Source organism: Mastigoproctus giganteus, chromosome 11 (assembly GCF_048544385.1).
Source record: "Mastigoproctus giganteus isolate SK-2022 chromosome 11, ASM4854438v1, whole genome shotgun sequence".
NCBI lineage: Eukaryota > Metazoa > Arthropoda > Arachnida > Uropygi > Thelyphonidae > Mastigoproctus > Mastigoproctus giganteus.
Genome location: NC_143585.1, coordinates 124028459 through 124041628, shown reverse-complemented (window position 1 = coordinate 124041628; position 13170 = coordinate 124028459). Strand labels below are relative to the sequence as shown.

At 37.3% G+C, this 13170-nt stretch overlaps 1 protein-coding gene across 2 annotated transcripts in view; it reads left to right on the top strand.

The window, feature by feature from the left end:
- The window catches only part of Ide (Insulin degrading metalloproteinase), a 692915-nt gene that overhangs the window by 513299 nt on the left and 166446 nt on the right, over positions 1 to 13170 (top strand). For both annotated transcript variants that reach the window (XM_090384737.1, XM_090384738.1), the window contains exon 21: positions 9263 to 9354. In XM_090384737.1, the coding sequence (XP_090240863.1) occupies positions 9263 to 9354 (92 nt within the window). The remainder of the gene's footprint in view (positions 1 to 9262; positions 9355 to 13170) is intronic.

The following is a 13170-nucleotide window of genomic DNA, read 5'->3' as shown; positions in this document are numbered from 1 at the left end:
ACTTTAGGCAGGCATTGTTCAGTATACCACTTAGCTGTGACTGTCTTCTGCGTGTCCAAAACGACACGTTCCACAATTCCACTCGATTTGAAAAATACAGCTATCATTTTCTTCTTTACAGTTCGGGATTTTCTGACAATTACGGGTGTGTCGTCATCATCAAAGACCCAAATTTTGTTTTGAGCCTTGGTCGGCAGATCGTAATAGTACAGCCAAGTCTCGTCACCTGTCACGATGTTGTTCACATACCGAGATTGTCCCTTATCAAACTTTTTTAACATCTCCCGGCACCAAGTCACACGTCGTGTCATCTGCTCTTCAGTCAGTTGATGCGGCACCCAGAGAGAACAAAGTTTCTTCACGTGCAAATGATCTTGCAGAATCGAACGAATTGCTGGTGCATTTAGGCCCACAGTATCCTCTATCTGTTGGTAGGTCACTCGCCTGTTTTCGTCAAGCATTTTCCTCACAGCAGTAATGTTTTCCTCCGTAACTGACGTTCGTGGCCTTCCCGGCCTCTCAGAATCCTCCAGAGTGAAATTTCCCCTTTGGAATTCTCTATACCACCTGAATATCGTTGTACGATGTGGACAATCATCATCTAGTGCAAGAGTCATTTCTTCTAAGCACTGGTCTATGGTTAAACCACGCACGAAATTATACCGCAAAACTGTCCTTATCTCATTTCGTGACCACGATGCCATCGCAAGCACTTTACACTCTCACTACTAATGAATAACTGAGCCCATCGACTTGGCGAGGCGGCTACTATGCACGTATGAACATGTCTCAACATGCAGCAACAAGCAGCTTCCTGTGATTCATTGTTGCGTCATATTGCAAAACTTTCCTAGTACCCTTTGTACATACTCAAGTTTTTATGGTAGATCTCTTCTTTGAGTTCCTCTGGGGTCATATTCTGGTCTATATTGAAAAGTATAATCGACGGCCCATTTTTTTGGGGAGTTTAAGCTCTTAATCCATAGTTGGTCATTTCTGTGTTATTTAAGATGGTTAATGCCTCCTCCCTGGTACCAGTTTCAATTATGACTCCTGGGTGTCTGGTTTTCCTGATGCTCTTAATTCTGACGGTTTTCATCTGGTTCTTCATATTTTTTGTTAAGGCGTCTTTAACTGCATCGCTAGTTTCCAGTTTGCATCTTCAGCTGGTTTAATTATAATTACATGCAACTCAGACTTCTTGGCTATCCTTTTATCTTGTACTTTTTCAGGTAAACTGGTAGTTGATTGTGTTGCACCATTCCTCAACGCTTCTGCGAAGGAGCGGGGGCGTTGTTGCATTTGATTTCCTCGCTCCTGTGTAAGGACGTCAATTTTGGCTTCTAATCTTTCATGTTCTACATGGAGGTTTAAAACCACTGTCTCCATTTTGCTGAAGATACCAATTAAATCAGACCTGATGGCAGCAGTGATCCTGCTCGATTGCTTTGCCATATATTTCTCTAAGGACACTCTGATTGTCCTGACCTGATCAATCGGAGAACCCGTTATTGGGGGATCTTGATGCTTAGGCACTTGACTTTTAGGTTCTTTGCATTCTGAATCGCTGCAGGACTCATTTCCGCCCTCTACAGTTGTGTCTTTAGGTGTTGGAGAATCTGTAGCCGATATCATTCTACTTCTCTCTTTTTTCTCGCAATTATCCTTGGAGGGCTTGTTTATCTCTTCCGCAGCAGAGGGAGCTTCGCTCCTGGATCGTGTAGAGTAGCTTACACGTTCATTTTCAAGATTTTGAACTTCTTTCTCACTCATATTGATTTTGATAGTTACCCAGATAATTTTGGGGAGAAGCAGTCAGTTTTTTACGAATATGAGAATTTAATCACAAGTGTGTTTGTAACTGAAGAAAACTGTTGTGATAATCTAAGCTGTATAGCAATAAACAGTGTATTCTTTTTCCAAACCCGTGAGCGCAATCTAAATTTAACCTTTTGCTTCAGGGCTGACCACAAACCGAGGGGAAGACAGAAGGTAAACCCTGTAGTAGCTTTGACCTTGGCGGGAGGTTTAACTGACAAGCTATAGTCTTTGTCCTTCTGCAGGCATATGCAGAATAAACATAACACAGAGAGTTAAAAAGAGTTAACGTATGATCAATCAAAATTTGAAAAAAAAGTAAATTACCTTTTACTTTTTTAGCAAGCTGATTTAACCCTCATGGAGATAAGATCTTGACCGTCTTGATCATATAAAATATAACAACTGTTCTTTCATTATGAACACTAAAATTTCATTAGAGGATGGAGCTAAGAAATACTGAACTTCCAACAAGCCGCACATGCGTACTCTTTACTCACTGCAATACCCACGTTTCTAATCTTCATTATCCAGCTACACAAGTTTTCTTCTAAATTTGGCGGTGCATTATAGCCTTAGTTTCTAATGCGCCAATAAAATCCAACCAACCAACCAAATTTGGCCATTTAGGTGGAATTTTATGAAAGTTGTGCTTTACCAGCTTCTTCTAATAAAATTTCCTGCTTCTTCCATTGACAAATCATATCAGTAGGCGGTTGTCCAAAATTTCATTCTGCTGCTCTTCTCTTCCCGTGTTCTTTAGCATATTGTACTACTTTTAGCTTAAATCCGATTAGCATAATTTTGCCTTCTTGATGCACCTGCCGTTGATTAGGGCTTAAATGTGTAACTGGAATTCAATTGTTACTCCAACGTCAGCTTGGTAATTACTGAAAAGTGTACTAATGTATAGTAGTTAACTATATGTTAACTCTCGGTTTTGCGCATATACTGTATTGCCACTTTTGGCTTTCAAGATGCAGGGCAATTTTTTAAGGTATTTACAAGGAAAAAAAGTGTCTTATAAGCCGATAAATACGGTAAATTTTACTTACGTACATAAGGAGCAAAATTATTCAAATATAAACACCAATATCACTAAACAACTTTATAGTGATGTGTATTGCGTTTGGCAGGGCGAGCCAGGTTGCTCGGCCATAGAGCCGGGTGCCAGACAAAAGTAATTAATTTTCATACATGTCTGGCCCATACGTAAGGTGGAGTATACATGTATGAAAATTAATTACTTTATATATTTCAAGGGATGTGTAAAAACTGGCCTGAGATAATAATTAGCCATAGATAATGGCCAAAATACCATACCTTTATAAATTATACAGACTTTGTTTTTCACATATTATGAATTGGAAAAAAAAAAAAAAAAAAAAAGATAAAAAAAAATGAAAACTATTTTTCTCTGTCCTTTGTACTCATTGATAAAATGCTAATCATATTTTCTAGACATATAATCATATTTTTCTAAAAAAAGTCATTGTTCCGGTTTTCACATGAGCCACATGCAATTTAAATACTTTTTAAAATCAATTCTTTAACTAAACTTAATAAAAAAAAATTTTTTTCCTTCTGCTTTTTCTCTTCATTTATCTTTTTTTCTTTTTTTTTCATCTATTCTTCCGGTTTTTGTTCAATTTTAATCTTTCTGCCACGCACGGGACCCATTTGGGTCAAATCAATCCAATCTGCCTAAGGCCGGCCCTGCAGTGGACACTGCTCTTCTTGGACTAACGTTGTTAGTGGAGTACCCCAGAGTTCAGTGTTGAGCCCATTGTTGTTTTCTGTATTTATCAGTGAAGGTATATCACATTTAATGTCAAAGTTTGCAGATGATACAAAGGTTGGCAAGGTTGTTAATGACAGTATTTTCTACTGCAACACGGTCTAGAAAAGTTGGGCAGATGGGCTGAGAAGTGCTGACTGGAGTTTAATATTGACAACTGCAGAGTACTGCATATGGGTAACAGTAATTCCAGAGAAATGTACTAACTGTGTGGTGTTACACTCCGGGTAGTGGAGAAAGAGAGCTAGGTATTTTGTATGCCAGGGAGTGTCTCTTATTTCTCCGTTTCATGAAATGAAAATATGAAACAGAATTATTTAATTTTATTTAATTCTTTCTTTCTTTGTAAGTTACCATTTTTTGTACTGATGTGTTACTGTAATTTATATTGCACTAGAACAGTGTTTCTCAACCTTTTGTTGTTGCGGCACATTTTAAAGAAGCTAAAATTTTGCAGCACACTACAATCACTATTTAATTTACATATTCACAAACTGGAAGTTATTTCTGTTGGGTGTACTTCAAGATACACATTATTTATTTTAATGTTCTTTTTTGAATACATGAATTGCATGAAATTTAAAAGAAAAGAAATTATTTAAAAGGATGTACATGAAATTTAAAAGAAGATATGTAAAAAATTAACATATTTAAATATAAAAACAAACAAATATACAATTATAACATTTTAATCAGTGAGACGGTTGTGTTTGATGAGTCGTGCACAGTTTTTTAATACAAGGATTTATTGTGAATAGGCTGCTCCTCTGTCAGTTATTGTGAATACTGTCGGCTCCTCTTCTTCTGAATTTAGTCTCTTTCTTCATTTATTTAATCTCATTTAAAGCAGAAAACCCTGTTTTGCATAAGTAGGAAGTGGGAAATTGCAATAAAATTCTAATTGTCTTTTCCGAAATTCGTGGATATTCATTTTGAATTTCACTAATATTTTAATTTGCTAATATTCAAAATTTGCTAATATTATCATTATTAAAGTGAATTTACAGCAACTGGTCACTATTGGTCACTCAACCAATTCTTCTTCCTCTTGCAAATTAATTTCTAACATTGAAAGGTTTCTTGTTGCAAATTTCTTGTTTCTTGATACCAAAAAATACCCACAAATATTTTTTTGGTATCATAGGATGGAAAGTAATGCTCAATTTTTGTCTTTAACAGCTCTAATGTTTCGCTTATTACATTAATTATTTTAGTATAATTCGTCTTTGTAGTCAAGGGAAACATTGTAGGTGGTAGATGACTTTCATCAACCGGTGAAATACCACCACTTTGCTTATTGGAGGCTTGAAGTGGTGAAACCCATGTTTAGTCTCTAGAGCAAAGTTTCCGGCATCCCCCTCCCCCCATACTTCTCCTTCAACCCATGCACGGTACTAAGTACTATAGGTTTTGATACCTTTCGTGTTTTGGGTTTTCATAAAAAAAAAAAAAAAAAAATTAGCATTAGTAAAGGCACATGATGCAAGTAAGGAAGCTTATTTAGCATCAACCAAAAAAAAAAAAAAAAAAGAAAACTTCATTTCATCCATCCACTTGCTCCAAATGTTTGTGTAGTTCTGCCTTGAATCTATTTAAGCTATCAACTTCTATAATGACAGATGGAAGTTTATTTCAGCAATCAACCACCCCTGGCTAAAGGCAAACTTCCACACTATCCTGCAATTGCCTTTCCTCCATTTGAATTTATGCCCACTCAGGCGATTATTCTGAGCAAGAGGAAGAATCCCATCAGCAATGAGCATGCTCAAACCATTCAAGGCTTTATACACCTCAATCAGATCACCTCGCAGGTGCCTAGTCCCCCAGACACTGTAATTTGCAAAACTTAAGCTTTTCTTTGTAAGAGCAACCCTTTGTTCCATTCACTAATCTTATTGCCCTTCTCTGTACTTGTTCCAGCAGCTCTACATCCTTCTTAAAATGAGGCCTCCTGTATACAGTAATCAAGGTGTGGCCTGATCATTGCCTTATACAAGGAGATAATCACTTCCTTATCCCTGCTAGAAAAATTCCTGTATATCATTGACAAGACACCATGAGCTACTCTTGCAGACTGTCTGCACATTCCTTTTTTTTTTTTTTTTCTTTTTCTTTACATTTACATATTTTGTCCATATACTCAACTTTTCTTTAAAGGCGAACAACTTGTCAGTAGAAGTGAGTAAATTTTCCTCTGGGCCTTGCATACTGATATTTAATTTATTAAGCAATGCAAATAAATCTTTTAGAAAAGCTAATTTACAGTACCAAATTTCATCACTTTAATAATCACACAATTCTGATAGTGGAAAAAATATGAGCATTTCATCATGCAACATGTTCATATGCATAAGCACATTTCCTTTTGATAGCCACCAAATCTCAATATACATTATTACAGAAAAATGATCAGACTCCAGTTCCTCGCAGAATTTTCCAAAAATATGTATTTTTTGTGGCTAGTTTTGATATAATTGATCCTTTTAACCACTTGATCAAGTACAAGTTGTGACGTAGCCCAGTGGTCAAGAGCGAGAGTGCATAACACACGTTCCTTGAGTGGACCCAGGTTCAAGCCCGTGACTACTAAATACGATAAATATTTGTATTTACGATTTATTGTAAACTCTACTGACTTGGTTGTCGTGCCGGAGTATAAACAGAAATTTAAACCAGGTACGACTCACTTCGCTACTAGAACTTCTCTGTGTATAAAGCAGTGTGTTGTAATAATATTTGAATTATGTCATTTTGCTAAGTTTACAAAGCCTTTTAATGCTCACGTCATCGTGGGAGAATCATCGGTACAAATGCCAATACGCTACTTCCATAATATACTACACTTTTGGAAATAATTATTCATTACTTCGAAAATATCATGGTTGGTTGTTCTTCCAGTGAGTTCGTCACAAAAAAAAGGGGGGAGGGGGTAATAATTGTGTGGTTTTTGATAAACCTGACCAATGCTATTAACTGGGCTTTTCCACTAAAATCTGCAGAATTATCTACTTGCAATGCCAAACAATCGCCCAAAATTATTCATATTTCGAACAAATTGTTCTTCAGTATCATCGGACATTTCTCTTATGTGCCTGCTAATTGTGCTGTTTGAAAGTGGTACTGCCATTACTTTTTTCCCAGCTTCTTCTCCCAAAATACTTTTCATGATTACCCACATGCTAGTAAAATCAAACTTGCTGCAATCAGGTGAGATTTCTTTTGTTCTTTTTTTTTTTTTTTTTTGCCACCAGTTCAGCTACTAAATAGCTGGCTTCTTGCACTTTATCAGATATTTTAGCCCTACTATAAAATTCTACACCCTTTTTTTAGTAAAGGCCTGCAGTGTTTTTAAAATATTCCATAGTTTTGGATGATAAATTCTAGTGTTTCATGGAAAAATTATGCTGCCATTTACTCAGCACCATTGATTCATTCGACAATTTTAAACCACATACCACACGTAAAGGTTGAGGACAATCTTGGGTACCAGCATATGAAAATCCCATTACCAAATAATCATCATCATATTTCTGACATGTTTTCTTCTTTTTTGATGTTGATAGTTGCTCGTTTTTGTTTTTGTCATTTTTCTCCAAGCTCATTGTTATCAAGTTGCCTCTTCTGATTTCCTTTAACTAAAAATTATCCATTGCTAATAATTTCTAAAAAAAAATAAAGTTACTTCTATAATATACTAATACAATTAATGAAAATACCTGTTCTATACGAATTAACTGAATATGACGTTTTAGAGATAAAAACACAAAAAGTACAAAGGGTACTAGGAAAGTTTTGCAATACAGCTTTGTTTATTTAATTTTTTCAAAGTAATTTCCTCTACATTCAATACACCTCTCCATCCTCCGAAACCAATCTTTAAACCAGTTCTGCCAAGTTTCATTAGGGAGTAAAGCACACTCGTTTTCCCAAGCCCGTAGAAGGTCCTCATCACTGGAAAACCGCCTCCCTTTTAGCTTCATTTTCACATGCGGGAACAGTGCAAAGTCGCAGGGAGCAAGGTCTGGTCTGTAGGGAGGGTGCTCGAGAAGTTTCAGTCCTGTCGTGGTCAAATATTCGGTGCAGGCTTTGGCGCGGTGAGCTGGAGCATTTTCGTGATGGAGGTACCAGGTGTCCATTCTTGACTTTGGCCGCAGGTTCTTCATAGATCCAATGACTTTAGGCAGGCATTGTTCAGTATACCACTTAGCTGTGACTGTCTTCTGCGTGTCCAAAACGACACGTTCCACAATTCCACTCGATTTGAAAAATACAGCTATCATTTTCTTCTTTACAGATCGGGATTTTCTGACAATTACGGGTGTGTCGTCATCATCAAAGACCCAAACTTTGTTTTGAGCCTTGGTCGGCAGATCGTAATAGTACAGCCAAGTCTCGTCACCTGTCACGATGTTGTTCACATACCGAGATTGTCCCTTATCAAACTTTTTTAACATCTCCCGGCACCAAGTCACACGTCGTGTCATCTGCTCTTCAGTCAGTTGATGCAGCACCCAGAGAGAACAAAGTTTCTTCACGTGCAAATGATCTTGCAGAATCGAACGAATTGCTGGTGCATTTAGGCCCAAAGTATCCTCTATCTGTTGGTAGGTCACTCGCCTGTTTTCGTCAAGCATTTTCCTCACAGCAGTAACGTTTTCCTCCGTAACTGACGTTCGTGGCCTTCCCGGGCTCTCAGAATCCTCCAGAGTGAAATTTCCCCTTTGGAATTCTCTATACCACTTGAATATCGTTGTACGATGTGGACAATCATCATCTAGTGCAAGAGTCATTTCTTCTAAGCACTGGTCTATGGTTAAACCACTCACGAAATTATACCGCAAAACTGTCCTTATCTCATTTCGTGACCACGATGCCATCGCAAGCACTTTACACTCTCACTACTAATGAATAACTGAGCCCATCGACTTGGCGCAGTGGCTACTATGCATGTATGAACATGTCTCAACATGCAGCAACAAGCAGCTTCCTGTGATTCATTGTTGCGTCATATTGCAAAACTTTCCTAGTACCCTTTGTACTTATAAAACACACAAGGAAATTTCTTACTATGCTGCTTACAGGTTTCGCTTATACAACTGCAGGGTACCTGGGAGAGACTCTGAAGTGATAAGAATGGACGAATAAAGGTGAACAGATCTACTACTAGGAATCAGAATGCGACATCTCATTAACCCTGGAAGGGGCTGGGACCAGTGCAGCATAAATAAACATCTTTTATTTAAATTAATTTTTATTATAAAACTTGCATTTATTATTATTTTTTTTATTTGCATTTTCTGTGGCACGCCTGAAGCATACTTGCTGCACGCTAATGTTGGTTGGTTGGTTATTTGGTTTTTAGGAGCATTAGCAACTAAGGCCATATTGCTCCGGGAATATGCAGTGGTCATTCCCTGACCTTTCCGCATCCTCCGTATTTGGTGGTGACGGGCTCGAACCCCGGTCTAATCAAGAAGTGTGTGCTACGCACTGCTGCTCCTTCACACCTGGCTACGGAGGCGCCCACGCTGATGTGCCGTGGCACACATGTTGAGAAACACTGCACTAGAAATAAAGAAATAAAGCATTAATATGATAATTGTTATTACTTTACTTATTTGTTATTAATATTTTTCAATTTTACAGAGGTTACTATTGAAAGAGTTGAAGAATTGATACCCAGGCTTTTATCCCGTATGCACGTGGAAGCACTTCTTCATGGCAACTTAACTGAAGAGGTACTTTTCCATGTTGTAGTTTTATGTGTGTGCATGTGTCTGTGGATAAAAACACAACCACGTACACACATTGTATATATCTTAATAGCTTTTCATTGCTGTTTATGCATGTTGTTCCCAAGTTGGTAGGAAAGAAATTTTAAAATTAAACAAAATTTACTGTGCATTATTATCATTTGTATTTAACACTCCTTTCCTTAAATTGATATAAATGGATGATCATAAGTGGTCTTTGCGTAGCATTATTAACACATTCCTGAAAAACAACTTCATGCAAAATAAATTTATAAAGAACATTTCTGATAATACAAATTTGTATGTGTTATTATCAGAAATGTTGTAATATGTGTTAATGTTCAGGTCTAACATAAATTACAATACTGTATCTATAATCATTGTATGCATGTTGCAAATTGATAAAAGCACACTATCCTATACAAATTAAAATTCAGAAATTTATTGTTCATTTAAGAACAGAAGTACCACCACTAAAGTTAATAATCTTAATAAAATGCAAGCTTGATATGCCATGCCTCATTACGTACCACAGTTTTGGATATATAACAAACATGATTATCTCACACTTGTGGTATATCCAAAGACAGACATAAAAAATACAGTTTGTGGCAGAGCACTAATTTCACAACAGAAACTAACAAAACTAAACATCAATACCTCAGATAGGAACCAAGTATTGCAGTGGTTTGGAAGTGTGACATTCTCAGAGGGAAGGTGAAAACAAATTTGATTACTCATAGTGAAAAAGAGGAATGCAGTGAAAATGCTGCTGAGCTCAAAGGGGTAACATTACCTAAAGTTTGGATACCACTGAACTACTTTATTCTCTTGTGTGATATATTGTTACAAAGTAAATTTTTATAATCAGGGCTCATCCAAGTCATTCAGTAAGAAGGAATTGGAACAGGATTTCAGAGGTTATTTAGTATATTGTAACGTTTATTTTGATAAGGTTTTTTTTTTTTCTGTAATAGTTTCATTTTTTTAATATTATAAATATAATTTTTTGAAAGTTTCATATATTAATATTTAGTAAATTTTACAATGGTTGTTACAAGGTTGACCTTGAACACTTCGTCAGAGGGTACCATGACTCATACGGAAATAGCTGATGGCGATTTCCGGGTGAATCATGATTTTATCCTTTGCAGTACCTGTGCCTTGTATTCTCAGGTCGACCTAGACAATCAAAGCACACTTGGAGATTCTTTTCTTTTTCACCGTTGTAAGGAGTTTCCGATCTTAAGTTAAAATTAAAGTTAGAATAATGTAACTGGGAGCTCATCAGGGACTCAGACTCTAGTAACCTACCAAGTGATGCACTCCCGATTTGGGACCCAGAACAGAATAACCAAATGCAAACCTACTTGGTTCAAAAGGACTTAGTTCTATTAGGAGACTCCATTGGTCAGGGAAACGGGAAATATTTTTTGTAATAAGGATGGGTGGACTAAACCAGGGTATGTCTGTCAGAAGCAACTATTAATACTCTCACTAACAGATTGTCAGATTTTAAGGGGGGTTAAAAGAATATAATATTATTATTCGTGTGGGGACTAATGACATTAAGCATACACGATCTGATGATTTGTTAGATAAATATAGGACATTGTTGAAGAAATGCCGCAAGTTAGGTTTCAATGTCTGTGTGTCTGCAATTCTGCCCAGGCACAATAGGAGGGATTATATGCTGAAAGCTTTGTGCATTAACTCGAGGCTTGAAGGACTCTGCAAGGCTTTTAGGGGGGAATTTCTAGCGGCTTGGCCGCACTTTTAAGTAGAAGGAATCTGTTTTATAGAGATGGGATACATTTAAACAAAGGTGGTGCAAGAGTTTTTTCCAGTATTATTGGGGATACCTTAAAGGTTCAGGGAAACTGCTAGTTTGGGGAGACAAGAGTAATATAGATACACATTTATCTGATAATATTGGTCAAAGTAACACTTGCACATACCTCAACGGTTCTTGTTTGTTACCATAACAGAACATACTAGCAAGATGTTCTGAGGGCAGAAATGTTTCAAATGAGCAGGTAGCTAATGCTAGGGAAGCAAGCTTAAATAACTTTAAGGGGTGTGTTAGGGTAGTTAACTATACAAGAAAACTAAGTCTTAATTGTTTATACAGTAATGTCAGAAGTGCTGTCAATAAAATGAGTGAACTAAAACTGCTGGTTAGGACAAGTAATGCTGACATAATAGGGCTTACAGTACAGGAACCAGTAGCAGGATGTGATCATGGAGGTCTACGGTGGACGATGAAGAGAGAGAGAGGTAACAGTAGTTAAAGGCAAAGGAATGGGTTATAATTTCAGGAAAGGAAATTATAATGGCATAAGATGCTACATGGCCTCTATTAACTGGGTAGATATCTCACAGAGAGTGAATAAAATTGAATTATGGTATATCTTTAAAACATTAATCACAGCAGCTTTGAATGCTCATATACCATTAAAAAAATAGTCCACGAAGAAGATTCCAAGTTGGATGAATAAGGAAGTTGCCAAGAAGTTGCTACTTGAGTAGATAAACTTGGCATGGAAAGGTTACAAAGCAATAAAAAGTACCGAAGCCTATAACAGCAACAAATTCATCTGTAATAGTGCCACAGAAAAGGTTAGGCTGGCAAAGAGAGTGAAGAGTGGGGATAAGCAATTCTTCACATATATAAATGCAAAGAAAAGAGAAGGACAAACCAGATTGGACCCTTATGTAATGGATGTGGTAAGGTAAAGCGCAGACATTATCAACCCACTGCAGGATGGAAACCTCCTCAACAATTCATGCTGAGGGAAATTGACCATAATCTGCCACGCTAGTCCAGTGCGTGTTGGCAGATCGACCATATTCAGCAGTCAAGGGCTTGAACCCCAGTCTACTCAAAGAGCGTGTGCTACTGCACTCCCGCTCCTGACCACTCAGCTACGGAGGCATCCTAGCTGAAGTTGCAGATGAACTCAACAGTTACTTTGCATCGATATTTACAGAAGAAAAAGCCTTTGTGTCTTTGAGAAATTATGGTAGTGAAGTTGAAAAAAATGTGATTAATGCTGTTGAATTTCACATAGTTATTTAATGAAAAAACTTTTGAGCCTTCAGGCCAGTAAGACTCCTGCGGTTGGCGACATATACCCTATAATCTTAGGAGGGGGTGGGGGCAGCAAGTGAGTGCATTGAACCATTGAGGCTAATTATGAGAGCTTCACTGGATTCGGAAGTAATTCTGTTGGATTGGAAAAGTCCCAATGTATCTCCAATACATAAGGGAGGTTCTAAGAGTGAAGTGGGAAATTGCTGGCCAGTCAGTTTAACTTCAGTAGTAGGGAAAATCATGGGGACAATGATCAAGGGTGGAATTCAGGATCATTTAGATAGAAAGGGAATTCAGGATCATTTAGATATAAGTGGAATTCTGAAGGATACTTAGCATCGTTTCGTAAAGGGAAAATCTTGTTTAACTAATCTTGTTAGCTATTTTGAAAGGGTCACTCAAGAGCTGGCGTAGGGAATAATTTCGACATAGTCTGTTTGGATTCCAGCAAAGCATTTGACTTAGTCCCACATGAGCAGTTACTTTATAAGCAGGAATAGGTTGGAATCACAGGGGAAATCTTTAGATGGATGGCTTCAGGGCAGGAGGCAGAGGGTTGTGATAAATGGTTATTCCTCAGATTGGGTTGATTTAAGAATTGGGATTCTCCAAGGATCAGTATTAGGGTCACTGTTGTTTTTAATTTTCATAAATAACATTGATGAAGGAATAGAGGGCATGATGTCTAAATTTTGCAGATTAGGTAA